Source organism: Pseudonaja textilis, chromosome 9 (genome assembly GCF_049901715.1).
Source record: "Pseudonaja textilis isolate UNSWEBS1 chromosome 9, rPseTex1.2, whole genome shotgun sequence".
Taxonomy (NCBI): Eukaryota; Metazoa; Chordata; class Lepidosauria; order Squamata; family Elapidae; genus Pseudonaja; species Pseudonaja textilis.
Window position 1 is genome coordinate 24,107,362 of NC_141998.1, and position 15,825 is coordinate 24,123,186.

Below are 15,825 nucleotides of genomic sequence, written 5' to 3' on the forward strand. Positions count from 1 at the left end.
TTTGAGGAAAGGTGTTTCATAAACATTTCACAAGAATTACGAAGGGAGAACATCTCCCAACCTGCCTGTAATTATGGCTCCAGATCGTCCTTAGCAAAAAGGTGAAATTGTCAGGACACAACTAATCATAATCAGAGGAGAACAGCCCTCTTTGTAACTGATCCATAAACTTTTGGCAACCAGAAGTTGTCAGGAAGACATGGGATCAACCCAGCTGTGTGAAGTTCGGCTTCACCCTGAACCAGTTACGGGAACAGCAGCGATGCCTGGCCAGGCCCAAGAGGGGAGGGTGAGGAGAGCTACACTGATACAGGTGTAGATAGCCAAAAGTAGGCAGATGTCTCCAGACCTGTCAAACCAACTTGAGAAGTCTTATTTACTCTGCCTTCTCGTCAACATGAAGCCAACTCATCTTGCTTAACCATTTCTTTTGGGAGGTGGGGGGAAGAAAGACCTGTTGAAATTCTGATTCAAATGCTTTGGAAAGGGTGACAGTTTTGACACCTGCAACCTCTTCTGTGTTCCTCTTCTCTATAGGAAGCTCAAGTTCCTTAAGTTGGTTGATGGTGGACCTACCTGATATGGTCTCTACACATGGTCTCACATCCCTAAGAAGATTCTCCCACTCCTTCCTCCCCTTCTAACATTCACATTCATCTCCTTATTCATGATTTGAAGATTCTCCAAAGCTGTGTTTACCTTGTCTTCATTTCTTTCTTTTTTTGCACATCCTTTCTCACTGGTCAACCTAAGGTAAATGTAAAGGTTCCCCTCACACATACATGCTCTAGGGGCGGTGCTCATCTCCATTACAAAGCCAAAGAAGAGCCAGCGCTGTCCGAAGACGTCTCCATGGTCATGTGGCCGGCATGACTAAATGCCTTCGAAGGCACGTGGAACACTGTTACCTTCCCACCAAAGGGGTCCCTATTTTTCTACTTGCATTTTTACATGCTTTCGAACTGCCAGGTTAGCAGAACTGCTGGGACAAGTAACGGGAGCTCACTCCATTATGTGGCACTAGAGATTTGAACCGCCGAACTGTGGACCTTTCTGATCGACAAGCTCAGTGTCTTAGCCACTGAGCCACCGCATCCCGTTGTCCCATGTTGCACCCTGGTCAACCTACTATCCCCAAAACCTTTCTCAATTTGTGCCTGTTTCTCCAAAGCTTTCCCTCATATAGGCACCATAATGTCAAACAGTCCTAATTTATACACACTTACAGCTATGCTGTTGCCACTTGTTACATGTGTTAACTTGCCCAGTGATCAAGGTTTAGCAAATACCAAAAATAGATGATGGAAGGAGACCAGATCAGGAGTATAGAAACCCAACATGCTTTCTCATAATCTGCAATCTGATAGAAATAAGATGAAACTGCATCACGGGGGAAAAATTCTGCCTCTTCGTGCATTGTTTCCATTTGGAATTTAGTTACCTTGAAACGTGGGCTTAGGATGTTCCATTAAGCTCAGTTCTCAAAATACTGTCCTCACTCTGTTTGACTTTGTGATTCTGCACCACCAAATCACAACATTAATGACAACATTACACAAGTAAAATTATCCCTAATTTGTCAAATGACATATTAGAAGACAACAGTGAATTGTGGGCTACATGGTACTTTCTGAGCTTGGCTGTGTTCTTGCAGATGTTTCATTATTCAACTAGGTAATATCAATGTTAGAAGGGAGTGGGACAGACAGCCAACTCTATTCCAGCCCTGAAGAAGTTACCTAGTTGGGTAATAAAACATCTGCAAGATAACAACCAAGCTCAGAGAACACCAAGAAACCTAGAGTCCAAATCTGAGTTACAAATAATATTTTCTGTTGGTACAATGAAAACATGACAAAATTAAGGGGAATGAATTAGCCTAAGAGCCTCCAAGAAGAAGGTAGTTTACATAATTTATTTTTTTCTATTTTGCTGTTAAATATTCAGTCAAGGAAATGTAGCAGAAGCCAATGAAAATATTATGTCAACAAAACAAACATTCTCTTAGGGCAATCTTCATCACATGTAGGATGGAATTTTATCCTGCACCATCTGAGGATGGTGGAAACCATAATACAACCTAACTAGAGTCTCCAAGTTAGAGAATGGTTTGTGGCAAATGTGATTTGTTCGCTTTATTTAGGTCCTGCAAACACTCCATCTAGACTTGTGGTTGATCCTTCAACAGTGGCATATTTTCCACTATGGCTCTTCTAAAGTTTGACGGTTCTAACAGGATTTTTGGAGAAGGACAGGATATGGCCCAAGACAAGAACTGAAAAGGAATGTATGAGGCAACTGAGAAGAAAAACTGAGACAAAAAGAAGAACTGGGATGACCTGATATCAATGTTCCAATATCTCAGATGCTGCCACAAGGAAGAACAGGTCAACCTATTCTCCAAAAAACCTGAAGGCAGGAGAAGAAGCAATGGATGAAAACTGATCAAAGAGATAAGCAACCTAGAACTATGGAGAAGTGAGAACTCACTCTCACTCCTGACAGAGAGCAATTAATCAGTGGAACAACTTGCCTCCAGAAGTTGGGTTTTTTAAAGAAGAGATTGGATAACGATTTGTCTGAAATGATTTAGAGTCTCTTGCATGAGCAGGGTTCAACTAGAAGATCACCAAAGTCTCTTCCAACTCGGTTCTTCTGTTATGTTTCTCAGTTGTAGTTTTGGGTGTCCCCAGAAGAAAGGTCTCCCCACTCAAAAACATCTCACACTCTTGATTAGCACATTCCCATGAAAATGGCTCTTTCCCCTCAGGACATGGCAGCTGGCCTTTATCAGGAGATCTTTCCAAACACAAGAACTGGAAGAGAGAGGCTGCTCTTTTCAACCCAACCCAACCCAACCTAACATCTTTGTTGTGTAGGCAATGAAACACACCATGGTTTGTGAATACGATAGATGTGGGTTGTAGTTTGGTTTGGAGATGGAGCATCACAAGTTGTTAAAGCAATGTTGGGTGTATGGTTTTTCTTCCAGGGGATAGTGGGCAGCTGAATGACCCAATCCTTCAACAGTGAGTAAACGTTGTTTGCTTGTAGAGATTGAACTCACTTCTGCTTCGATGCCACCCTCTTGATTAAGTTTTGGACCTTTCTCACCATAGTCTTAACTCTTCCATTGAGGATCGGTAAGAAGTCCAACCCCATCAAAGCTGTCACCAGCCAGAGCATAGAAAAGTTCAATGAATCGGGGCGAGATTGGCAGATGAGGAAGATCCCTGGCCCAAGAGTCAAATACCATCAAAATATTTTAAAAATATCAGTAGCTTCGAAGGGGGATTGACTCGTTTACTTCTGTAGAAATGTTTCAAAACAAATGCATTAACATTTTTCATGCCGCTTTAACATTTTTTTTCAACATCTCTTGGCATATGTACCCTGGTTTCACTTATTGCACATTCAGTTTCAAAGCGAAAAGGAGGAGTCAGCTCCTCCCGTCAGCAAATTCTTCGGCTTTGCTTACTAGGTCTCCTTTTCCAAGACACCCAAGGTGAAGATCCTTTGCCTTGGTTCAACATCTGTTGCCTGTCCAACATCTGTGGCCTGACCTCTGTAATTAAGACTTCAAGTCGCACTGCCACTGGATAACCAGCGCAATTAGGATTGTATTTTGTTTTTCTAGAGAAAGCCTTTGCCATTTGCTAAAGCAATATAGGGCACCAGTCAGGCAAGTTTTTACAGGCTCCATCCCAGCTATGTTTGATCTCAACCACTCTTTGGCAGTCTTCATGGCAGGCTACATGTTACAGAAGAAATTGCCAATGGAAGCAACCCTTCTCCAAGTCACCTCCTTAGGTAGGAACTCATCAAAACAGATCTATTTTCTCAGGCCTTTCTGTCTTGGTGTGCATACTTTATATCTCTAATGTTCTTTTAAAGAAGGTCTTTGCAATACTGATTCTCACTGGGTGGTTTGTGATGTCATCACAGGGGGTCAGTGAAGGCTTAAAGAAATGTTAGGATGGTCCGTGGCCACAAAAGGTATTTAAAAGTGCGGTACTAATACCACTCTATAAAGCCTTAATAAGACCACACATGGAATCTTGCATCCACTTTTGGTCACCAGTGCACCACACTATAAAAAGGATGTTGAGACTCTAATAAAAGTGAAAAGAAGAGCAACCAGGATGATGACTGGAGGCTAAAACATACAATGAACAGTTGCAGGAACTGGGCCTGGCTAGTCTAGTGAAGAGAAGGACCAGGGGAGACAGGAGAGCAGCCTTCCAATATTTGAGGGGCTGCCACAGAGAGGAGGAGGGGGTCAAGCTATTTTCTAAAGCACCTGAAGGCCAGACAAGGAATAATGGATGGAAACTGAACAAGGAGAGATTCAACCTGGAAATAAGGAGAAGTTTTCTGAGTGAGATCAATCAACCCATGGAACAGAAGTTGCCTTCAGAAGTTGTGGGAGCTTCATCACTGGAGGCTTTCAAGAAGAGACTGGACTGCCATCTGTCAGAAATGGTGTAGGGTCTCCTGCTTGGATGAGAGGTTGGAGTAGAAGACCTACAAGGTCCCTTCCAATTCTGTTAATCTGTTATCTATTAAAAGGGGTCCATGATGAAGAATAGGTTGAGAACCACTGTTTTACAATAGTTTGTGAGTTCTCCAGATCTACCATCCATGACACCTGTATTTTCTGAATGCAGAAGACCAGCTGGCTGGTAAACATTTTAAATATTGCATGTTCCCACCTGGTTATCCTCCCCTCTGACCTTTTTCCAGGTGTTGCTACTGAGATATTTCTCTGTAGCCCACTAATTTCAGGTTTCTCCTCTTTCCTATCAAAGCTTGCCATAACCACACCTCTTCCTACCTGAGCACTTATCTTTCAGCTCATCCTCTCCCTGATCTGACATTTTTCCTTATCACTTTTTTTCTGCCAGTCCTTATTGTTGTTGTTCCTGATGTTGTGACAGACCTCTTTTCTCCTTATCACATTCTTATTGGCTTCTGCTGCGGCAAGACTCAAATGAACCATGTCCTCAGTTGGTTATTGGATTCTCCATCCAAGGACGAGGATCAAAATCACGCCAAGTCCCAGCAATCGGATAGGATCTTCACCCCAAGGTGAATCATCTGGAGACACCTCTGCCAAGTCAACAGGTTCCATAGATTCCTGCCCCCATTTGGAGGTTCTGTCATGCAGTGGTGCAGCCAACATGTTCATCCAATATGTTAGACCATATTGCCATGCCTTATGGCTTAGTATACAATGTGAGTTGCTTATACCATGCTCCTTGAGGTGAGATCCATTCCTACATTCTTGACCTTCCAAAAGGTCCTAAAAACCTGGTTCTGCCAACTGTCTTGGAACCCTAAAGGGGACATTCCATTCTGGGAGGTGGCTAGTAGATTAGGAGAAGGTCCACTATCCACTATCTACACCTTGCTCCTTTTGGTCCACTTTGTTGTCCATTGTAATGCCTTCACTTTCCATACCCAACGTTTTTCACCTTCTGTCTCATACTGCTATATATGTATTTTAAGCCACCTAGAGTTATCTCTTGATAATGAGATGGGCAGCATATAAATTTAATAAAGAAAAAAGTAAGTGTTGGTTATTGGTTGGTCATCACTGATCTACCTAGGCCAAGCTACAGTATTTGTAAAGAACGAGTGGAGAACAGGCTGGTTCTGGCATAACAAAGGGTGTAAACCAAACTATTGAGAGGTTCCTACTAGGAACTGCTATCGAGTAGTTGTTCAGGTACCAACCCTTCATAGGATTCATCTTTAAGTTGGCATCCTGTTCATTTCCAAGTTGGCATGGTGGAAAAGTTAAAGTTGGAGTCATTTCAGAGTGCTATTTTCCGATGAAAGTTTTCTGCCATGAGTCACAAACTTTAAGTATGAGATGAGATTGCGTTAGGTGAGTAGGTGGGGGTTATCATTCTGCTTCGGGCCCCATTGAAAGAGTCTTGGGTTGTCCGCCAACTTTCTCACACTACCAGGATCTGATGACTTCGCCCTTTCTTGTAATTGCAAGCAGACGATCCTCTTCCCTGGGATCAATATTCTAACAGATTGCGTAACTCTTACATACGCTCTTCTGCATACAGTCGGCATAGCCAAAGTCTCGTTTTGCTAGCCGAGCCAAGGCACTAATCACTCCAAATCTTTTCCGGTCAACCTTTTGTGATGCCAGCTGCTGTTTTTGTGAGCAGCTGTTGTCACCTTTACAAGCCTATTGTTGCAGTCAGAAGGTCTATGAACTTGTGATTAAAAAAAAAACACCACACAACTTTAAACATTGAGTTTAGTTCTCATCCTGTGAAGTGACAGAAGGAGACATTTTCAGCATTGATTGTGACGTAAGCCATACCATGGGGCCCTTCCAGGGCCCAGTAATTGAAATTATCCATGCTGGCATTAGTTGATGGGAATGGTCACCCAGCACATCTGGACAAGCCTCTAGGCAGGGAGAATAGCGGATCCTGCCTTTGGGACATAGATTTAGAAATGGATGCAACAGTGAGGTCATAGGTAAAGGTAAAAGTTCCCCTTGCACATGCGTGCTAGTTGTTTCTGGCTTTAGAGGGTGGTGCTCATCTCCGTTTCTAAGCTGGAGAGCCAGCGCTGTCCGAAAATGTCTTCATGTCATGTGGCCGGCATAAATAAATGCTGGAGCCGCATGGAACGCTGTTACCTTCCCACCAAAGTGGTCCCTATTTTCCTACTTGCATTTTTTACATGCTTTCGAACTGCTGGGTTGGCAGAAGCTGGGACAAGTAACAGGAGCTCACTCCGTGACGCGGTGCTAGGGATTCGAACTGCCGACCTTTTTGATCGATAAGCTCAGTGTCTTAGCCCCCAAGCCACCGCGTCCCTTTTAGTGTTTTAGGATCTATCCTATGAAACCGAGGAACTAATATTGGGATAATATTTTCTGGCTTTATCTGAGCAATCTTTCCCCAAACTGTCCTAAATTTTTATTGTTTTGTTGCAAAGTTGTGTCTGACTCTTCATGATCCCATGGATCATAGCATGTTAAGCCCCTTGGTCCTCTATTGTCTGTCGGAGGGAGATGAATGAATGAATTCTTTATTGGCCAAATGTGATTAGGCACACAAGGAATTTGCCTTTGGTGCAAATGCTCTCAGTGTATGTAAAAAGAAAAGATACATTTGTCAAGAATCATAAGGCACAACACTTAATGATAGTCATAGGGCACAAATAAGCAATCAAGTCATACTAGGAAACAGTCCATATAAATCGTAAGGATACAAGCGACAAAATTACAGTCGTACAGTCACAAGTGGTCTGTCCAAACCTATGCCACCACATTGATGATACTATTTAACCATTGCATTCTCTGTTGTCCCCTTCTCTCTCTTTTTTCCTCTCTTATTTCTCATGTCCCAAATAGGTGACTTGAAAAAGAAGATTTTCTGAGGGATCCTTTGGTGCTCTCTGAACTTGGCTGTTTTCTTGCAGATGTTTCATGACCCAAACTAGGTAACATCATCAGTGCTAGAAGGGAGGGGAATTTGCTCTCATTCAGACTTCTTCTAGAAAACTAGTACCTAGTTTGGGCCTTGAAACTTCTGCAAACAACAATAATCAAGCTCGGAGAGCACCCAAGGACTCTCAGAAAAGTTTCTTTTTTTCATGTCATCTATTCGGGACATGAGAATAAAAGAAATAAAAGAGGGAATAAAGAGAAGGGGACAGCAGAGAATCTAGCACTGATGAGACGACGTAGTTTGGGTAATGAATCTTTTCATAAAACAACAACAACCAAGTTCAGAGAGCGCCAAGGATCCCCCTCAATTCAACTCCGAGCTACAAATATTCTCCTTTATTAGTAGAAACCTTTCTGCTTCCTGATACATTCATGTTTTCCATCATTCTGCTTCTAGAACAATTTTGCTTCCTGGAATCTGCCAGAATGGAAGCCCATTTCAAACCCTAAACCATAGGGATTGTTTTTAACCAGTTGAAAACACAGCAGCGTAGGTTAAACAAATAAGCAAACAATCCCTTTCTGCATCCGCCCTCCTGTAGAAATGTCAAAATTGAACTCAAACTAAAATCTCCAAACAGAACTCAACTTTTGCTAATTCACCTAGACACCTTCATGGAATTTCCTTGGCAAAGCTATGGAAGAAATTCATCCTTATCTTCTCTTGATATATATATATATATTTGAATTTACTTTTACTTCTCAGTCTAGCCTCTAGCAACTCCGTCTCCTGATGGCTTCTCATATAAGGACCACCCAGATTTCAACTTGCTTAGTTTTTAAAGATCAGCCAAGATCTGCTTCAGGAGAAAAAGTGGGCGTTAATCATGAACCGATTTCATCTTTACTAGCAGTTTTTGCAAAATGAAAAACAGTGGAACTGAAAGGATTGTAGAAACTTAGCACCCATTCCTCTTCTAGGAGAATGAAATATGTTGAGAAATATTAAGAAGGCAGAATATTATATTTCCTTGGATGAGAAATGGAGAAACATGCTCTTGGAAAGCAGCCCCCACCTTCCTTCATAGCCCCACAGCAGATGTCAGCACGTAAGAGATAAAAGGATAGACAGCTCTATTCATAAGCAAATACCTTCACCCAAGATCCAACAAAGGTAGGATTAGTCCTCAGCCCTAATAGGAATTGCCCAACAAGCCCCTTCATTGCATCACTCCAAACTTCAACCAAACCTGGGAGCTCAGACAACCTATAGAGCCAGCTATAACCCGTACATGGCACCGTGGGAGTCTGACAACAACCAATAGAATATATGTTCTTGCACAGGAACAGGAAGCTCAAGTGCAAAGCCCAAGAGAAGGTATAAAAACCCCTCACTCTCAACTCCATGTGGTTAGCTGCCCAGAGCCACAAACCCAGGTGCTTCTACTTCATCATCAAACCATCTTTCCAATCAGCCTCCAGCCTCCATTTTGTCTCCAGTGCCTTTGTCCTGGTGTGGAACTGAACCAGATGGATATTTCTTCCAACACGATCAAGTAACCAAAGGCAAAATCCACAAAATATGAAAGGCAGCGAGAAAGAAGCTTCTACCTCCTCAAATCTATCTTCTCTTCAAACGGTACGGGAAATTTTAACTTCATACGTTTACAAGCTGGTGTATTACAACCCATTTGTGAATCCTATACTGTTGGGGTGTCATATGACAAGCGACCAGACAGCTTTTGCTCTCAGCCTTATCAAGAACATCTATTGCAATATTTTCCCGCCTCCCCCTGCTAAGAACATCTGCCAAACAAGTCATAGCCAGCGCAGGTGTGTTTCTGAACAACAATGCCTTCTATCAGAGGTGTACGTGAACCAACAAATTGATACACGTTGAGATGAGAACACCAAAGGAAATGCAAGAGAAGTTTCATCGATGATCCATCTCCACCAGACGACTATCTAGCAAATTTGCTCCCATTTTGAGGAAAAAAAAGAGATAGAATCCAGATTGGGCTTGATTAATTTTCCAAATTTAACAAGGGGGGTGGTCAAGAATCTAAGTTCATGGGCTGGATAATGAAAGTCATAAAATGCTGAAAAGTAAGTAGAAAGGAGATCAGGTATCCACCTTTCTAAATTATAGGACTTCAAGGAACTTTGTTTGCAACTGGAATTTTAGGAGCGGCGGTTGGAAATAAGGCCCACATTTTCAAAACAGTATGTAGGGGATTATGGTTCTCCAAACATTGTTCACAAAGGACCAGAGACTCCTTGTGTGTCTGAAAAGAATGGAACATCCTAAGAGAATTGGGGAGGGTCCCTGATGTTCTCTCAGCTTGGCTGTTTTCTTGCAGACGTTTCATTACCCAACTAGGTAACACCATCAGTAATAGAAGAGAGTGGGGTTTGCTCTCTGTTTAAATACAGTGAAATATGGGAAAACCCTTCTCTAGCTCTTGAGCTTCAGCAGGAAGTGGTACGATCTTTCATGGAATATTTTTTTTCTTGATCCAGAAAAATAGCAGATCAGGAAGAAGGAATGTATAATGTTTTGGTTTTTGATTGAAGGCGTTTTTGGTGCCATGTTTTGATTTAAACCTTATGAACATAAACATCCATCTATAATGAAACATCTCAGCTGATTGTACAAAACTAGCTCAGTCTCTTATAAACCCACAACCTCATTCTCATACTACAATGAAACTAACAACTATTGCTTGGTGGATGTCCAGCAAATTGGAGAGATAAAACCAGGACAAGGTCAAATTTTGCCCCAAGACATTAAAAGTAACCAACTGTTTTCTCCCAAACCTGGTTTTCCATCAAAGCATTGGTGTGTTCTTTTACCTCCTTTAAAACAAACCATTGACAACTCAAGTCAGTCAAAAGCATTTTTGTAGGTTTTTACCTGTCGGCTGAAATCTAAGCCATTCCGTTCGTTTCCTGTAAACGAAAGAGAAAAATCAAGATTCGTATTTTAGTGAAAAAGCGAATGATTATGCTGTCAATCAAAATGCCGCTACAGTCTTCCCCTCCTGATCTGGGTATTTCAAAGGATGTTTATGGTTCAATTTCTTCATCGATTACTTCAAGAATATTTGGAACCCTTCTTGAAGCAAAAGCTTTGATCTTGCCGTAGCATGAAAGGGGCCAGATTTTGGCCTTTGTGGGCCACACTTTTAGAAACATAAAGGTAAAGGTTCCCCTTGCACACACATGCTAGTCGTTTCCGGCTCTAGGGGGTGGTGTCCATCTCTGTTACAAAGCTGAAGAGCCAGCGCTGTCCGAAGACGTCTCCGTGGTCACGTGGCTGGCATGACTTAACACCGAAGGCGCATGTTACCTTCCCACCAAAGTGGTCCCTATTTTTCTACTTGCATTTTTTACATGCTTTCGAACTGCTAGGTTGGCAGAAACTGGGACAAGGAACAGGAGCTCACTCCATTAAACGGCACTAGAGATTTGAACTGTCAAACTGCCGATCTTTCTGATCGACAAGCTGAGCATCTTCGCCACTCAGTCACCGTGTCCCTTTAAAAAAACAATCACCATATTTACAGTCATTTAGGGTCCTAGGAAACACTGGTATATCCCTGAGCAGATATTTTAAGGCCTTTTTTTAAAATCTAGAGTATGGGATTTATTTTTTAAAAGAAAAAAAAAGCATTTATTAACCTTATTGGCCTTGAAAAATGAAAGTTTTAGTGGTTTGACCGCCAAACCTTAAGAGCTTAAGTCATCTTTCTCAAATCTTTAGAACTTGTTAGGTACATTTTATTTATTTATTAAATTTATTGGCTACCCAGTTTTAACCATAGGGCAACTCCGGGCAGCTACAATCACACATAAATGTCTCCTTTAACTCAACATTTTGGCTAATAGAGAAAGGCCATTTGATGCTGATTTGGGGTTTTGATGGTACTCTCTTATACAGAGATCAGTGCACATGTATTTATACACTTAGAATAAGTCTGCATGGAAGGGAAGTCTTCATCTTAAGTATTTCTTTAAGATTGCTTATTTAATATCCTATGACTATCACTAAATGTATCTTATGATTCTTGATAAATGTATTTTATGTATCTTTCTATATCTTATGATTCTTGATGAATATATATTTTTGTATGTACAGTGAGAGCATTTGCACCAAAGACAAATTCCTTGTGTGTCCAATCACACTTGGCCAATAAAGAATTCTATCCTATCCTATCCTATCCTATCCTATCCTATCCTATCCTATCCTATCCTATCCGTTCTGTTCTACTATTCTGTTCTGTTCTGTTCTGTTCTGTTCTGTCCTGTCCTGTCCTGTCCTATCCTATCTTACTCTACTCTACTCTACTCTACTCTACTCTATATTTGGCTGAGGCAGGGAAAGCTGAATAAACCATCTATCATTGTTTCAGTTAAGAAGTAGGATACAAATCACTTAATAAGCTGTAGCTTTTGGGAAGGTGAATGTTTGCAAAGTTTGGACATTAGAAACCAAGAAATTAATAGGAACCTGGGTTAAATTGTATGCCTTTGCTAAATAGTGGCTAAATTTTTCATGGTCTCTGAAGAAAATCTGATTCCTACAGATTATAATCAGTACCAAAATAATGGCTAATTTATCCATTCTGCAAACGCTTTAGGGAGTAAAATTCTTCCTAGCCTTTATCTTCTGACAGTTTGACAAAACAGGCTTGCAAGGTAAGTTCTGGAGAAAGTGAGTGAATTATCCAGATTCTGAGGGGAGTGACATTTTGACAAAGGAAGAATTCGAACTGAGGTCTCTGTTTACCCCCTGACTGCCTGTTTTTGTTTCGGCAGGAAAATAATTATAGATTGACACGGGTAATCCTCAACTATATTCATACAGGGACTGTTTGAAGTTTACAACAGCAGTGAAAAAAGTGACTTACGACCACTTTTCACACTTACGGCCATTGCAAGCATCCCCGTCGTCACACGATCAAAATTCAGATGTTTGGCAACTGACTCACATTTGTGACGGTTGCAGTGTCCCCTTTTGTGACCTTCAGAACTGCAGTGATTCAGTCACTTAACAAACAAAGGCCAGAAAAGGTTGTGAAAGTGGTTAAAAATTCATTTAGCAACTGTCTCCCTTAGCAACAAGAATTTTGGGCTCCATGGTGGACATAAGTGGAGGATTGCCTGTATCGTATTCCCAATGCGCTTTCCAACCCCCACACAAACACACACGCAGAGGCATCCTTTGCTGGCTGCAGTGATTAAACTGATAGAACCATCGGATTAGAAAGGAAGATGGACCAATAAGATAATTAAGGCCAGGTAAGAACAAGTGTAAGTCCATTACATCTGGACAGACACCTACATGTGCACCTAATTATCTACCCATCACACCATTTCCTTGGGAAGTGAGCAACATTATGCCAAGTTTGCAAACCGGGTAAGAAATGATAAGGGCCAGAAATGAGGGCAGGAGAAGAGAGAAAAAAAATGGCCAAATCTGGTTAATGCCAACATCTCGCCATGTACATGTGTACATCCAAACTAGACCCTGTTGTTTCTCTGTGTCATATAATATATATGGGTATGTGCATAATTATGTATGTATGTATTCAGGGGTGAGATTCTACCGGTTCGGACTGGTTCAGAAGAACCGGATGTTAAAGTTATAGCTAGTTTGCCAAACTGGTATTTCAACTTGACCAGCTGGTCCCACCTCTCCCCTCCCTCCCCTCCCCTCCCTGTGGCCCATTTTCGATGGCGGTAAGTGCAGGGTCCGTGCAGAGACTCTGGGGGCAGGGAAAAGGGGGTCTTCTGGAAGTCCGGAAATGGGCCTGTTTCCGGCTCCGGGGGGCCTCCAGAGCCCGGGGGAGGCCGCTGGACCCTCGGGAGGATGAAAACGGTCTCCCCTGGGTTCTGGAAGCCCACCGGAAGCCAGAAACAGGAAGTTCCGATAGGCCCCTCCCACCCAGCAACTGGGCAGCGAACCGGTTGCTGGGATTTTTGAATCCCATCCCTACATACGTGTACGTGACTATGTGTCTATGTGTGCATTTATTTATTTTGTCATGTTTATGTAGCATATATTGGAGGTGGTGACCCTTTAAGAGCTGAAATGCAACGAAATTTCATTTTAAGGTATGGCGATTAGTGTACATTCAAAGTGGCAATCAAGTTCTCATCACTCACTAAACTACCCCAACTTTGGTGGGCACGCACGACTCTTTGATCCCTGGACCCAAATTGTACTGGTTATCCTGAATTGTAGTTGCATTACCTCAGTGTGAGTTGGTAAGTGTAGTAGTGGACTGAGGCATCCTTTCTCCCTTCCTCCCTCCCTCCCTCCCTCCTTCCTTCCTTATCTCTTTTTCTTTCCTTCCTCCCTCCCTCCCTCCTTCCTTCCCTCCTTTAAAATCCATGAACAGAACAGAAAACTGAGCCAGGTCTGTCCATCCTCTTCTTAACCGTGATAGAGCACCCACAAGTTGTTGTTCCATTGCTTTATTGGTCTCACATTTCTTCTCAGTTCTAGGTTGCTTCTCTCTACCTAATTAATTTCCATCCGTTGCTTCTTGTCCTGCCTTCAAGTGCTTTGGGGAATAGGTTGACCCTCTCCTCTTTGTGACGACTCCTCAAATATTGAAACACTGCTATCATGTGTTGGTGGTGTCAGTAATATTATGTCAGTAGGGGCCCCTGCTACTCTTGAAACCTTGGCACGCCCAAAAGGTGAGGCACACCTGTGCTCCTTGTGAAAGGCAACAAGACCAGTAACAAGGCAGAAGCTGCCTTCTCATCCTCTTATCTATAAGGCATGGTCCGATCTACCACAGGTTTATAATTGCGTAGTGTAATCTGTGGTGAAAATAGGCAACAGAGATAATTTCTATATTCAGCTCTTGGTCTCTGATTCTCCGGTTTGGTTGCCCCATCATGCACAGCAACAAAGGAGAGAAGAGCCTGGCAAAGTGGCATTTTTCTACGCCATCACATCTTGTCTCTTCTCTCCCAGTTTTCCTTTCACATTGTGCCGTTTGACGCAACTGTCCTGCAGGTTTTGTCGCTATGCTGATGGTATTTTGCTCGGAGAACTTTTGGCTGCAGGCAACGGATGGACCTTATAAAAATGGCTGAATATACAGGATCTCTTCACCTGGTTTGGAAAAAGGAATTTGTGGTAGATCCACACATCTATCTTTTGGTGGACCAAGTAGGTAGTAAGAGGAAATGTGTGGAAGGAGTTGACCCACACATCACTCACCTCCCAATTCAGGGAACAATTCTAAACTTTCATTTCACTGCAAAGCAGGAGAGAATTTTTCTCACTTCCAATTTGCACTCTTCTGATAACGAAGAACACAGAAATATCTCCCTCAGCTTTCCTTTCCCTAAGGATGTATTTGAAGCTCCCAAGGCTCATGAATTCTCATGTCAGCTGGAAGTTGTAGTCCCTGAACCAAAGCTGCTTTTTCAAGAGGAAACTGGACGGTCCTTGAAGCTTCTTGAGTTCTGACTGAACGTCTCAGACGCCCACTTCTAGATGGTCAACCTCTCTTGTCCAGCTTGCTTCTCGCAGAACCAAATTGGATGAAGCTAGCAGGCTGTAAAATGGACGAACACTTCTCCACATCCTTCTGATATCTACTGAAGCCAAAGACATTCTTGGATATGTAGATCTCTTAGACCTAATAAGTGGTTCCTTTCCAAAATCACATAGCCGGTCAACCAAGGAAGAATTCTGTTCTTCTGGATTTGAGAATTCTGCCTTCTCTTCAAACTCTGAGATTTGATTTCCTAAGAGAATTATGTGTACTGTGGGATCCAACCACGCTTCCAAAGGCTTGTTTTCCCTAGCAGCAGCTGTAATTCTACCTAGATCTCTTCCTTACCTTCTACATAGGATGAGCATAGCCCAATTCTGAGTGCCATGTCTAGTCTTGCCCAGCTTCAGGCTATCAGGTGCCTACAGCAGGATACATATATGCACTCTGGAGAGAATCTTTGTTATTTTCAGGTCTCCGGGATTCAAGAAAGCCATGCCAAAGGCAGCCTAAGCAGCTCCTGGGGTTCATTAGAGGCGAACCTGGTAGATCCCCTTTGAGCCAAAGCAACCAATGCTCGGGGTTGAACTGTGTGGTCCTTGGTGCTCTTTGAGTTTGGTTGTTTTCTTGCAGACGTTTCATGACCCAGCTAGGTCACATCATCAGTGCTAGAAAGGTGGGGGTTGTGGGAAGAGGAGGAGGAGGAGGAGGAAGAGGAAGAGGAAGAAGAAGAGGAGGACGACATCTGTTGGGTCCTTGGTGCTCTCCGAGCTTGGCTGTTTTCTTGCAGACATTTCATGACCCAATTAGGTCACAACATCAGTTTTAGAAGGAGAGGGGTGTGGGAGGAAGAGGAGGATATCTGTGGGATCCTTGGTGCTC

At 42.5% G+C, this 15,825-nt stretch overlaps 1 protein-coding gene across 3 annotated transcripts in view; it reads right to left on the reverse strand.

The window, feature by feature from the left end:
• POU2F3 (POU class 2 homeobox 3) overlaps positions 1–15,825 on the reverse strand; it is a 67,597-nt gene that overhangs the window by 28,073 nt on the left and 23,699 nt on the right. For all 3 annotated transcript variants that reach the window (XM_087939172.1, XM_087939173.1, XM_087939171.1), the window contains exon 3: positions 10,338–10,372. In XM_087939172.1, coding sequence (XP_087795298.1) covers positions 10,338–10,372 — 35 coding nt within the window. The remainder of the gene's footprint in view (positions 1–10,337; positions 10,373–15,825) is intronic.